This window comes from Caretta caretta, chromosome 5 (genome assembly GCF_965140235.1).
Source record: "Caretta caretta isolate rCarCar2 chromosome 5, rCarCar1.hap1, whole genome shotgun sequence".
Classification (NCBI taxonomy): domain Eukaryota; kingdom Metazoa; phylum Chordata; order Testudines; family Cheloniidae; genus Caretta; species Caretta caretta.
In genome coordinates this window covers 116,943,329-116,956,673 of record NC_134210.1, presented here as the reverse complement: position 1 = coordinate 116,956,673, position 13,345 = coordinate 116,943,329, and the positions used below count along the sequence as shown (strand labels likewise).

Here is a 13,345-nt window from a genome sequence, read left to right as displayed (position 1 = left end):
CAAGAGAGAGGTGGATATGTATATACCATGCAGCATCCGTCCAGTAAAGGAGAGGACGAGGAATCAAGGCCCAGGAACTTCCCTGGTGCTCTGGGTTACTTTGTTACTGTGCAGCCTATTTCGATCCCATCTCCTGGCAGATTTCTTCCAGGAAGCATTCACTGATTCCTTCAATCCCTTCATGGAGCAGTGGACATTGTCTACTGTTCCCTGCTCGGTATCCCTTTCTGGATGCCTTGCTTTGACCCTATGGCCCACCCCTGCCCTGTTTTTTCATTCTTCCCCCCGATGTTAAGTCGATCCCCTTGTTTCTTTTGGCCCCTGTACTCTGTTGAGGTGGAGGTCTTTGTTGTTTTTATAGGCAGAGTTGCCTTTGAGGGCTGTGCTCAGCACATGGAGACCAAGTAGGCTGGATTTCTCCACACTTCAAAAACAATTAACTCCTTTCCTCCAAGGAGAAATTGGAGGCAGGAAGTAGCTGCTCAGGAAGCACTGGCAGAAAATTTCCTCTCTGGGAAAGGAAAATTGGCCATATCCTGAAAGAATTTTCAAATGGATTCAGGTAACATGACTGTAGTGCCTAGTACAAAATCAGGCCCCGCTGCAATCAGTGGCAAAACTCCCATTGCCTCCATTGGGGCCAGGATCTCAATCCTAGTCTTACAGCTGTCAACAACCATTTTAAAACAGCTGGCACTAACTCATTACATGTAACTTTTATTGGCTGTGGCTCTTGAAATATCCTTAGGGATGTGGGCAACGTCTGTGTGTACTTGGGGCCTACATGAACCTGCATTTCCTCCTGCACTGTGGATAGACAGAAAGAAGCCCCTCCTGAAGTGCTAAGCTACTCCGGTGAGATGCTCAACACCCCCAGTTGTCACTGAACTTCAATGGGAGTTGAGAGCACTGAACACCACCCAGGATCTGGCCTGCAGTCTGAACCAGGGACTGAATGGGGAAAAAATAAACCCACAAAATAAGTTCTACCCTCTTGAGATGCCACTCTCAGTGCAGACTAGAAACTTAAATGAAAGCTTAGATTCTTGTGCATAAGACAGCAGCTTGGAACAGATCTCACAATTAAAGCACAGCCATGGAAGTGTAGAGAGAGCTGGATTAGATTCCTCGCTTTGCCACAAGCTTCCTGGGCAAGTCACTTCATCTTTCTGTGACTCAGTTTCCCCAACTGTACAATGAGATGAGAGTGGGGTGTGTTGTGAGATTGACTTCATCTGTATTTGTATGTAAACTAAGTTAATATCTTCTGGTGGAACTTGCAGAAATGCCAGTATTATTATAGTGGTAATTTGATTGTTCCAATTACCACCCTCCTGCCTTGTAGTGGAAAACCCTTCTTCAACCTTTGGGGAGGTGGAAACGTATCCAAAGAATCACTTCAGTGTACACATCAAACCCTTTTATCATCATGGGTAGAAACAGTGTCATTAAACGGAGCCTATAATGTAATAAATCCCAGTTTAGGCTGGATTTATACAGGCCTTTGCTGTTGTTGGGAAATTAAATTAGTTTTTCTCATGACCCACCTGGGGATATGAATATAAGCCAAATGGACATCCTAGCAACAGGATGGCTAGAGTCTGTACTTGGCCTTCATCCTCAGGACAGAGAGCATGACACATTAGCAGTTCAATGTAGGGCCTTTTGCTGTGTGTTTGTTATATGACATTATGTAACTATGGGGTTTAAGACTAATTTGGAGTATATTGAAAACAGACAGCCCAGTTGGCCAAGGCATCAAACTCACTTCTTTCAAGTCCCTTTAAAAAAACACTTCGTCCATGAAGCCCACAAAACTGAGTTTATCATCTAAAACGAACACTAACCACTAAGTCTCCTGCACCTCTGGATTTTTCAGGGTGTCTATGTTTTAGATTGAAAGCAATTTGGGCCATCTTTATTTTTGTGTATTGTACAGAAAAGAGTATATTGGCACTTTGGTGGCTCTAAACAAATTTATATTATTAGTAGTACTACGAAATCTAGTTAGAAACCAAGAAGTCTATCATTTTGGCCATGTTGTTAAAGAAGGTAATCAAACCTGACAGCTCCTCTAACAAATCTTTAAAATGAAGTACAGTATTTTATTTATTATTGTAAGTGCAGAACTAAATTAATCAATACTGAAATTTACAGTTATAATTTCATTGGGCCTCACAAAGCAATGAACCAATTATGGACCTAATCCTGCCATACTTACTTATAAGAATAGAACAATCTTTCCTAATAGAGCTGGTTAAAAAATGGATCCAGATTTTCACAAAAAATTCATAAGAACATAAGAATGGCCATCCTGGGTCAGACCAAAGGTCCATCTAGCCCAGTATCCTGTCTTCCGGCAGTGGCCAATGCCAGGTGCCCCAGAGGGAATGAACAGAATAGGCAACCATCATGTGCTCCATTCCCTGTTGCCCATTTCCAGTTTCTGGCAAACAGAGGAAAGGGACACCATCCTGTTATTTTTGGGAGGGAGGGGAGTGTTATTGATAGGTTACACAAATGCCTGTCAGGGATGGACTGTTTAACTTGGTCCTGCCTCAGCAGATGGGGCTGGACTTGATGACTTCTCAAGGTCCCTTCCAGCCCTACATTTCTATGATTCTATGGTTGACAAAATTTGAAATGTTGACGAAAAGTTTTATCAAAATTTTCAATTTCAAAATTTCAGATCTCCTTAACTAATGGGAGTGGTTGAAGTGAATTGTAAGAATTTCTGACATAAATAAGGGTTGTGGAATTGGGCCATAAGCGCAGGTTCATGATAAACAGTTCTCCCTTCTTTTTTATTTTTAATTTAAAGTATTTGCTGAATGTTATGGGCTCGAGTGTCCAGAGTCCATCTTATGGAATCCAAAGTCCACTGATGCCATGAAAAATGCCAAATGTTTTTGGTGACTAAAAGATAACAATGACCAGGTACTTTCCCAAATGTAGTCAAATTCTTGCATCTGAGTTCCGTTCATAATAATAAACATAGAAATGCAGGGCTGGAAGGGACGTCGAGTTATTATCACATCCATCCCCCGGTACTGAGGCAGGACCAAGCAAATGTAGGCCATCCCTGGCAGGTGTTTGTCCAACCTGTTCTTAAAAACCTCCAATGACAGGGATTTCACAACCTCCCTTAGAAGACTATTCCCGTGCTGAACTACCCTTATAGTTAGGAAAAACTTTCTACTGTCTAATCTAAATCTCCCTTGCTGCAGATTAAGTGCGTGACTTCTTGTCCTAGCTCTAGGCAATAATCACTGGCTCTTTTGATCAAATGATCTCAAAGCACTTCACAAAGGTAAATAAAAGTCATCATCTCCACTGCAGAGAGGGGTAAACCGAGGCAAAATGCCTTGTCCAAGGTCATTCAGCAAGCCATTGATATAGCCAGGATGGGAACCCATGTCTTCAGAGTCCCCATCCAGTGCAGTAACCTGAAGACCAAACTGCCGCCCACCAAATTAACTACCCCCTTGAAAGCTCAGCCGCAGCAGAAAGACAAAGCTGATACATCATTGTAAATACGTTATTGTTCAAGCCCGTCTCTGCCACTTAACAGCCAGAAATAATAAAATTAAAGCTTTCGCTGATAAATAGCAGTAAGGAACAAAACTTGAAGCCTGACTATAGTCAATGGAAAGAGTCCCACTGATTTAAGAACTTAGAATTTAAAATATAGACATCAATTGATTCCCCTGTTCTGCTTTCTTCTTATTCATTCACCTAGCCCAAGACAATTATGTGTCTGCTCTGTGTAAAGCATGGATCTCATATACTGCTGTTGCCCAGATTCTGTGGGACTGCGTATATCTAACACAACACTGAAGATTTGTTCTTGAAACAGGAGGAGCTTGGTGTTATCCTCTGTTGGGTTTTATAAGCTAACATGGTGGTGATGATAAAGATACCCTCGTTGAAGATGAGTTCTTCTACCAATAGTAAGGGAGGGACTTGGATGGGAGCCTGAACCATTAAACAGTATTTGCTTTGTGGTGAAAAGTGGATCAGCAATTTGCCATTGCTGACAGTCTCATTTTGAAACCAGCGATGAAGAAAGTTAAGGTAAATGATGTGTCACTTGTACATAGTGGGTCTGATTCTCATCCCATTTGCTCTGGTGTAATTTAGGAGGAGCTCCCATAAAGTTAATCCAGTTATTATCCTCATCTAAAACTGACATAAGAGGAGAATCAATCCCTTGGCTTCCAATACACTTTAGTCTATTTTATTGGTCATCTGTGTGATCTCTTAAGCTGATGGAAAAACTAATCTAAATTGATTTTCAAAGAAACACTGGTATAAATTGAGACTCAGGTCCCACATTTCAGTTTTCTAAAAATAAAGGGTGGGAGTACACAACCTAGAGAGAATACAAATGTTTCCACAACATGAAAAGAGAAAAGCCTAGGAAAACAGTTGTTTCAGATGCACACACTGGTTTTCATTGTCAGAAACGCGAACACAACTGCATTCTGCTGGCACATGAGAACCAGAGAGAGAGACTTGCTGGAAACTGAAACTGAAATTGACCCAGTGTAATTTCACCCTCCAGGCTAAATAAAATGCAAAAAGTAAACAAACAGAATACATGGTGAAAAAGAAAACCCATGGTTGAAATTATTTCAGTTTTTAAAATGTAAGCTTTGGTCATTAACTAGAGCTGAGTGGATAATGAAAAAACAGATTTGCAAATATGTTGGTGAATTATACAGCCCTTTTTGGTGAGCTTGCTCTTTTCTCTGTGTTTGACCCTTATCTTGCAAATGTTAATGTATTTGCTGAGTTTGGGACAGATTTATCAGACTTAACTGGAGGATGGGTATCACAAATGTATACTTGAACAGTTACACGTGTTTTAACTGATTCATTGCAGATCCTGCACTCCAGCCTGTCACTTTCCAGTGAGCTTCATTGTAATCACAGTGAATCACAATGAAATTCTTTTGTGTGTGGGTAGGGCACGGGCCTGGCAGACCCAAATTCAAGTCCCTGCTCTACTTGATTCAGAGCAGAGTTTTTCATCCCAGACCACTATAAATCAAGCAGAGGAGGAACTTGAATATTCCACATCTCAGGCCCTAATCACCAAGCTATAATCAGTCTCGCTCTTTCTTTGACCCAAACTTTCCCGAAGAAAACGTCATGGCGACTGATACATCCCTGCAATATGTTTCAACTTCAATGAATCAACAATTTTACCAAAATGTAATTTCAGTTACAATATTCTGACTAGCTCTACTCATGACACAATATGTCTGTCTCATTCGGATTATCATGGGATTTCACTTCACTCTTATGGATTTGATGGGTTCAGGCCTGGCCCAATGCCTCCATGCTCTAGCTATTCTTAGCTGCGGGAACTCCTCTTATCAGAATAACTCTAACTTACACCGACCGTAGGCACATAGCGGCACTGTATAGCTACCAAGGTGACACAGAGCCACCCTTAGGTTGTGGGCTGAGTGCAGCCTGTGGTAGGGCTGTTGTTTCAAACTGCCTATTTGCAGGGTCAGACAGTTGTGCAGCACATCACATTTGCAAGGTTTTCTTTGCACACAAATACCTACAAACTTAATAAAAAACCCAAAGCCATAGATTCATAGATTTTACAGCCAGAAGAGACCATTACAATCATCTAGATTGACCTATTGTACAAAAGTACTGCTTTCCAGAAGGTCACAGCATTTTACCCCATGATTTCTGCATCAAAGCCATAACTTCTGGATTAGCTTTGACAAAGAGTTTAAATTCTGCGCACTTTGGCAAAGTTTACATTTTGAAGAAACCGCTGGAGCCACTAGAAAAGAACCAGGACACTGTGCCACCATCTGCTGTAACTAATCTAAGTGCTGCAGACAGAAAGAATTGTTAGACACCCTAACTCACCCACTCCCGGGGAGGAGGGACCAGAAACCCTGGTACAATATGGTTTGTAATACAGTTTTGATTATATTTGTTTAGCTTTATACACACACACACTCTCTCTCTCTCTCTGAATTATAGTTATGCTGTAAAGATGCTTTTGCTCAAAGCCTTTGAAGGTCATTTTTCATCATATATGGATTGAAATAAACATCAACAAAAATAACCCTAGTAGTTTTAGGAACCCTCTGGATTGTCTCATGCTTGGCAGAAAGCAAATCTTCACACATGTTGCTCATGCTAGTAGTCTGAAAATGCATAAGCTTCCCACCCACAATAGTTGGCAAAATGTATTAGAACTTGTTTTTAATTGCTGTTGACTTTTCCAGGCTCACAGCTGTTAAAATGAGGCTCAGACACTAACATTGCTGAAGCCCAGTGTGAGAGACTGTAAATAAGTTCCCAGTCTGGTTCAGAATCCTGTTAACAGGCCTAAGAACAAGTTATAATGTTTATTCCTAATTACACCCCTCCTCGGTCCTTTAAAATGAAGATGAGAGCAGTGAAAACTGTTCCCATTCTGAATTAAACTGAGATGGGCTCAAGCCATGACATTGGGAATTGAATCCAAACATCCATAAATGTCAGGGGGGTTTTGATCCAGGGCTTTGGTTTAGCCCATCATGATGCTAAGGGCCACATGCAAAGCATAGAACAGAACCTCCACAGAAGGCAAGAGTGTTCACATTCCTGGTTTTGCTTCAGGTTTATCACTAGCATTAAACCTGTCCCTTTTGCAGTGCAATGGAGATGTACTTTGGATTGTGTACTGTTGGAGAGAGGCATTCATTATATTATATCTCACTTCAACAGCATCTTTGGGAATCAAGTCTTTTGGCTGTTGATGATGATGAAGTAAAGGAAATTACAGGGCATTTAATGTAACCAGGAGTCAAGCCCAGAGGGATGGTCCCCACCTTGGAACAAGGGTGGAGTAGTTTTGCGCCTACCCAGCAGCACACCCACAAAAGCCCACAACTATTTGGGACAAGGTTAAGTCAGTTCACAGTCTGCCAGTTGCATTGACTTTAATGTCTCCCCTGCTTAGGGAATGTCAATACTGCTTTCCTGAACTCCGCCTGTTATATCTAGAGGAAAGGGGATTAGCATTGTCTTCCACCACTGGCCCCAGGAAACATGATATCACACTTGAACAAAAGCGGGAAAGCTGACAGATCTATTGAGATGGGTGTGACTACAATACACACCTAACTGGTCAAGTCCTGTGGAAAGGGCTGTGACCGGCAGCTCTTCAATGCCGAACTCAAATGAGCACACTGTCCATGTTTATTGCTAATCTGTGAAGCTATACATCACTATACATCTACAACAAGCAAGCAATCCACATCACAAAAGAGGAATACAAATATACAACCTAATGCAGCAATAATTATATAACAATACATACACACACTCACCACATTTTATGTAAACTTTTTGGCCTGCAGATAGCCACAGACCTTTCCAGATACTTAAAAAACCCTCAAAACCCCAAACGCTTTTATTGACCATTCATTGTACTTCTGAACATTTTTGTAACCCATTAAGAACAAGAGATTGTAGAATAAGTTATACTGCAGTGAAAAATTCTGTTTTCTTTTGTTACTACCTTCTGTCTCTTACTGTAGCAGTCTGCAGCTATATAGCACATTCCATTTTATCTCGAGATGGCCTGGAGCCAGAAAAATTAGATCTGAAGCTACACTTTCAGGGATGAATAGAAAAGATGGTTTGAGGCCCATCTCTAGGTTTATCAAGTTCATGCGTTGTATCTTACACTGAGGAGATTGCCTAGAAACAGGTCAGAGGGAGACACTAGTGGTGTGACCATATACTTCAATGCTGAGAGAGAACCACATGCAAAGAAGATATCCGATGAAGTGAACTGTAGCTCATGAAAGCTTATGCTCAGATAAATTTGTTAGTCTCTAAGGTGCCACAAGTACTCCTTTTCTTTTTGCGGATACAGACTAACATGGCTGCTATTCTGAAACCTATCAGAAAAATGCGTATTTGAGTAAAGCATCTCTGACCCTTAAGGCTCTTAATGCTATGAAATAAACTTTGCATTAATAAAATCATAAATATACATTTACCAGGTATGGGAAATCCATACCTTACAATTTGTACTATTTAGACAAGCAAATGATGTCGGGTAGTAATATTGTTGAGTCAGACGTGTTTTTAAACAGTGTCTGTAATGAACCAATCCACTGTATTTAATGCATATTATTCAAGCTTCAATGTTCAATAATTAGTTTCTAGACTCAGCAGCTGGAAGAGACTAGCTAAAAATAAATACTAGATAGAACACATATCAGATTTTTACCAGTTAGCTTGTGTTTCACCTCTATATTTGTGAGGTGGACAGTAAGAGTCAACATTTACAACAGATTTTACAAAAAAACCATGTGGTGATCATTTCCAAACAACTGGCTCAGAGAAAGAGTTAACTGGCTCAGCAGAGGAATCCACACTGTAGCATTTGTAAGTGTGAACAAACAGCAGCTAGATTAAAAAGGATTTAGCTACAGATCCCAAATGCATTCAGCCACCCTCTGACAAAGAATCAGAGTATCATCCTGCTACCTTCGCCCAACATGAGAGATCCTTACTTATGTAAATAATCCCACTGAAGTCAATGTGAGAATTATGCTAGGAAGGATACCTCAGCAGTTTGGATTTTAGGATCAGGCCCTTTTGTCTGTACATTGCGCGAGAAACAGTAAAGCCACGGCACCTCGGCAATGCTAGCTTAGTAACTAAAGCAAAGTCTTACCTGAAATCATCAGGCTGAATCCACAGAGAATTAAATGTGCTAAAGAGTCCATGCTTTCCGAAATACATCCATCCAGTTTCCACAGCAGCTCATGGGGTTGGGATTATCCTTTCAGTGGGGTAGACCTTGGTTACTCTTCACTTGCATGGTACGAGGACTCTTGTTTACAAGTCAGAGGCAAGAAATTGCAGTGCTGGAGCAGGCTACAACAGTCTCATTGCTGTCTGAGTACAGGGAGTTTAAGTTCCTTTTTCCTGTTTCCTTTGTAGATTAGGATGGGAAAGGCAGGATCTTAAAGGCATTTTGTATCAACAGGACCGTGAGGCACTGCAAACCCTGTCCATCCAGCAATACATCATAACACTTATCTGGGGCTGTTTGAGAGGCAGGGGATTGCTGTCAGAGAACCAGCAACAGGTCATGGTCAGCAATGTCAGGAACAATAGTGGCATCCTCCAATAGGCGGAATAGTGCAAATAACAAGCTCTCCACCTATGTACAGCATGTGGAAATTGTCATCCCACCCTCTGCTCAAACTACAGATCTGCTAATTGCTCCAGAGGTCACTTTACGCTTCAGCACTTCAGTGGAGGGCTTTCAGGAGGCAATAGTCTTTCATTTATTTATTTAATCAATCCACTCAGAAGATGCTTACTGCAAGGCATCTACAATACAAACATTAAGGAGAACCCTAACAAAACAACACGTCAAATCCGATACAGACCAAAGCCCAGAGCTCTCTAGCAAACCGCCCCATTACTTCATGTATGTTACTGGAAATTATTTTTTTTTTCATTCCAAGACTGGAAACAGACTCAGAAAATTTGATGTCATAATAAATCATAACAAGATTTGTTTTGACTTCAGTGGAACCTAAATGCCACAGCACTCGAGGGGCCTGGGAGCAAAGTTAACAGCACAAAGAATAAACAAGATAAAAACCTAGAATGTAAAACCACATGAATAGAGGAAAATTAATCATACAAGTGGAGAGGTGGCACTCAGACAAATCAATATAATTGCAAATAAAGAACAATCCTATTTACAACCACTTGACTAGAAATAAACCCAGGTTATTGTATTAGGAGACACTGTAGTCTTGCCAACACCCAGAATCAACAAGGAGTCCAGTGGCACCTTAAAGACTAACAGATTTATTTGAGCATAAGCTTTCATGGGTAAAAACACCCAGAATGACACTTCAAGGAGAACAGAGATATCAGTTCTCAGTCTCCTCTGGGAAGTGAGTTACGGGGCTGATTCTGCTTCCATCTGAAGACATTAGGAAAATTCCCATTGATTTCAATGGGAGTAGGATTGGGTCCCAGGATGTGCTCTGCAAGAGGTTCCCAGATGTCTAGAAATGTAGGCAGAATTTGCGCACGTCACATGTTTAGCTTGCAGCGGGCTGGCTCAGAAGTTGTTTCCCTAGAATCATTTATGTTCCCCCATCAAAACAATAAATACAGACCTAGGGTGCAACTCCCTGTGTGCAGTGACCCAGAACAAGGCTTGTGTGCCACTAAAGTCCATCTTTGAGGGTCCTTCAGTGCTGCATGGACACAGAGGTACATTGCATCATTCCCTTTACTCACAAACCTGAAGTACATCCCTTTTGTTCACACACAGACTCCAGTTGTTTGTCAGACTTTACAAAAGTACCGACTAGCCAGCAAACACTCCCCAGTCTTTGAATTCCTGGTTTGAATATCCTCATTATACAGGAAGTTATTTGTTTAATTATTTATTTTCTTTTTATTTAGAATAATAAAAAGTGCACAGGCCAATCTCTGAGCACCTGCCGATTATTTAACATTACAAAATGCAATAGAATCAGCTCACTTCCTTCACCAACCAGTAGTTCATAAGCTAATACTAACAGCACCTTACACTGGCCTATACCCCAAATCCCCGATACAGCTGATTATGTTTGGCCCACCCTGTATTAAAATTCATTCTGCTCTAGAGGATAAAGTTCCTTATTAAAGAGGAAAAAATCAACGATGGGCTTGCACCAAAACCCAAACCCACCAAACTCTGTGGATGTCTGAAGTCCGAATCCAGATCCACTATTTACAAAAGGCCCTTCTGTTATAATAAATAAGCTGAACCAAAATCCCAACCCTAAACACCCTCAAACGCTAGGGTTTTTGAAGTCTGGTTGCAAGTCAAAATGCTGTGCATTGAACCCATCACTAGCAAGAACACTGCCTAATTTATTGTCTCAGTGTTTCCTTGTACTCCTGTCTGTCATCTGTTGGCTCATGCTTACATTGTAAACTCTTTGTGGGCATGGACCATGTTTTGTTCTTTGTATGTACAGCATCTAGCACAGCGGGGTCATGGTCCATAATGATTGCTACAAGGAGATATGGTAATAATATAAATAATAATCTCTCTTTTTTTGGTCTACTTTGTCAATGTGCTCTGTGTTTTAAGCCATTTCACCCAGGTCCTGACTCCTGAATGAAGTTACCATTGGTCTGTAGCTTATTTCAAGCTAAAATAACCAAATCTCATTCTTCAGGGCACAAACTGATCATTGCCAAGATCAGGAGGGAATTCCATCCTCTCCCCATTTGTAAGGCACTTAGTAGATATAAAGTACTACATAAGGGCTAAGTATGGTGATCATGATTATAATACAGTATGCATAATTGGATAGGTCCATTATAAAGGTAATTCACTTTCCTCTGAAGCATTAGGTAATGCCCACTGATCGTTCTGTCACTGAAATGTAACCATCTCTGGGGTGAAGCATGTCAACTATTTAACAGCATACAGCAACACTATGCGGTAATTTAGAACAGCAAGCAAAGAATATTGTATCCAACTGAAACTGCCAGGGAAGAATGTAACTAGCCAAGTTAGAATCTAACCAAGATACCAGTGCTAACATTCTGACCTGTAAATCTGGTATATTTCAGTTTAAGTTTTTAAAATACAACAATAGTTATTCTGTGAAATAACTGCAGATATCGGTCCTGATTCAGCAGAGCACTTATGCATGTGCTTGAGTTCAAGTCCATCCCTATTTAGAGAAGCATTTACAGATCCTGTCTGTTGATGTGCTTAAGTGCCACTGAAATCAAAGGTAAGCATGTGCTCAAGTGCTTTGCTGAATCAGGGCATTAAAGACATTGCATTATACATGTTGCCCCATTGTTTATCACCATAGATGCATCAAAATAACTTTTGCATGTTTTTTTATCCCCAAATTTCATTTATTACTCACATTAGCTTTCAAAAATGTCTATATTGGTAGAAGTAGGTTACCTTGTCCCTCGTTTTAAACTGATTTATCAAAGATCTCAGTCTGAGTGGGATAGCCATGTCCTTCCAGTTGAAAGCTGTTTTCACTAAGCAGTCTTCCACCTAAAATCTAAAAGAAATTGCTTTGGTGCAAGTCTGTTCTTTCCCTCTTATACCAGCATAACCTATAGGGTCAGATCCTGAGCTGGTGCAAGTCAAAGTAGTTCTGTTGGCTTCAAGATCTGGCCTATATGGCCTATGGATGGTTTCCCAGTCATGGAGTAAAATCCTGCTCTCTCTTCTGTGGTGTGACAAGCTATCTTGCAGCAGAACCAGTGTGGCTTATCTGTGCAGGGGCGGCGAGGGGTGGGAAATGAAGCTTTTATAGGATTCTCTGTGTGATGACGTGCTGAGGGTGGAGATTGTTTACTGGCAAGATCGGAGATCTTCCACTTTATTAATATGTTTGTCCTGACCCATTGCAAAGGGTAGCTTAGGGGTCACTATTCCAGCCATTTGGCTGAAGTAGTAGCCATTGCCCAGCTATGCTGCCAGGGCTGGAGCACCCACAAAAAAAATTTGTGGGTGCTTAGTACTCACCGGCAGCCAAGCTCCCCCTCACCCCCCCAGCACCTCTTGCTCACCGGCGACCCCGCTGATCAACTCCTTGTCCTCCATCCCAGCACCTCCTGCCCGCCGCAATCAGCTTTTCTACCATGTGCAGGAGGTGCTGGGAGGGAGGGGGAAGAGCAGGGGATGAGGGGCTCTTGAGGGAGGGGGCAGAAAGAGGCGGTGGTGGTGGTTTGGGTGGAGTGGGGGCAGGGGTCGAGCACCCCCTGGGTAGAGAGGAAGTTGGCGCCTATGCTGGGAAGTAGGGAGAAGATTTTGCCCTAGGTCCTCAGCCTGAGGAGGGAACACCTTTTAAAATGGGGTTACAACCAAATGCTAACTTGTTTTGAGAAATTACAAAGCTTTCTTCTGCCCCAAATTGTCTGTCTGCTCCCAAACATTTCACAGATAAAACTGCCACCTTAGTACAGTAACTCCTCACTTAACATTGTAGTTATGTTCCTGAAAAATGCGACTTTAAGTGAAACAACGTTAAGCGAATCCAATTTCCACATAAGAATTAATGTAAATGGGGGTGGTTAGGTTCCAGGGAAATTTTTTTTTGCCAGACAAAAGGCATTATATACATTTTAAACAAGCAATTTAATACAGGTATTAAACAGGCTGGCAGCCCCCCTTTTCAACCAGGCTCAACTGGGGATCGCTATTGATTTACATGTAATTTGTGTCTAATTTATTAATCAGCAAGCACCATACATGTGTGCGTAAAGTGAGGCTGTAAAATTAGTTTAAAATCAGTGAACAACGTAA

The 13,345-nt window shown here is 41.3% G+C and overlaps 2 protein-coding genes across 6 annotated transcripts in view; both read right to left on the bottom strand.

Moving 5' to 3' along the window:
- TEK (TEK receptor tyrosine kinase) overlaps nt 1-13,345 on the bottom strand; it is an 89,424-nt gene that overhangs the window by 75,910 nt on the left and 169 nt on the right. For 3 of the 5 annotated variants that reach the window (XM_048849445.2, XM_048849447.2, XM_048849449.2), the window contains exon 1: nt 8,714-9,071. The exons of 1 other annotated variant lie outside the window; for it this stretch is intronic. In XM_048849445.2, coding sequence (XP_048705402.1) covers nt 8,714-8,765 — 52 coding nt within the window. In that variant the 5' untranslated portion in view covers nt 8,766-9,071. Of the gene's footprint in view, nt 1-8,713; nt 9,074-13,345 lie in introns of those variants that run through there. One more of the 5 variants, XM_048849448.2, reaches the window with a different exon arrangement.
- The window catches only part of IFT74 (intraflagellar transport 74), a 69,036-nt gene continuing 67,768 nt past the window's right edge, over nt 12,078-13,345 (bottom strand). Inside the window, exon 22 of the transcript XR_007356587.2 lies at nt 12,078-12,095. The gene's annotated coding sequence lies outside the window, so the exon portion shown is untranslated. The remainder of the gene's footprint in view (nt 12,096-13,345) is intronic.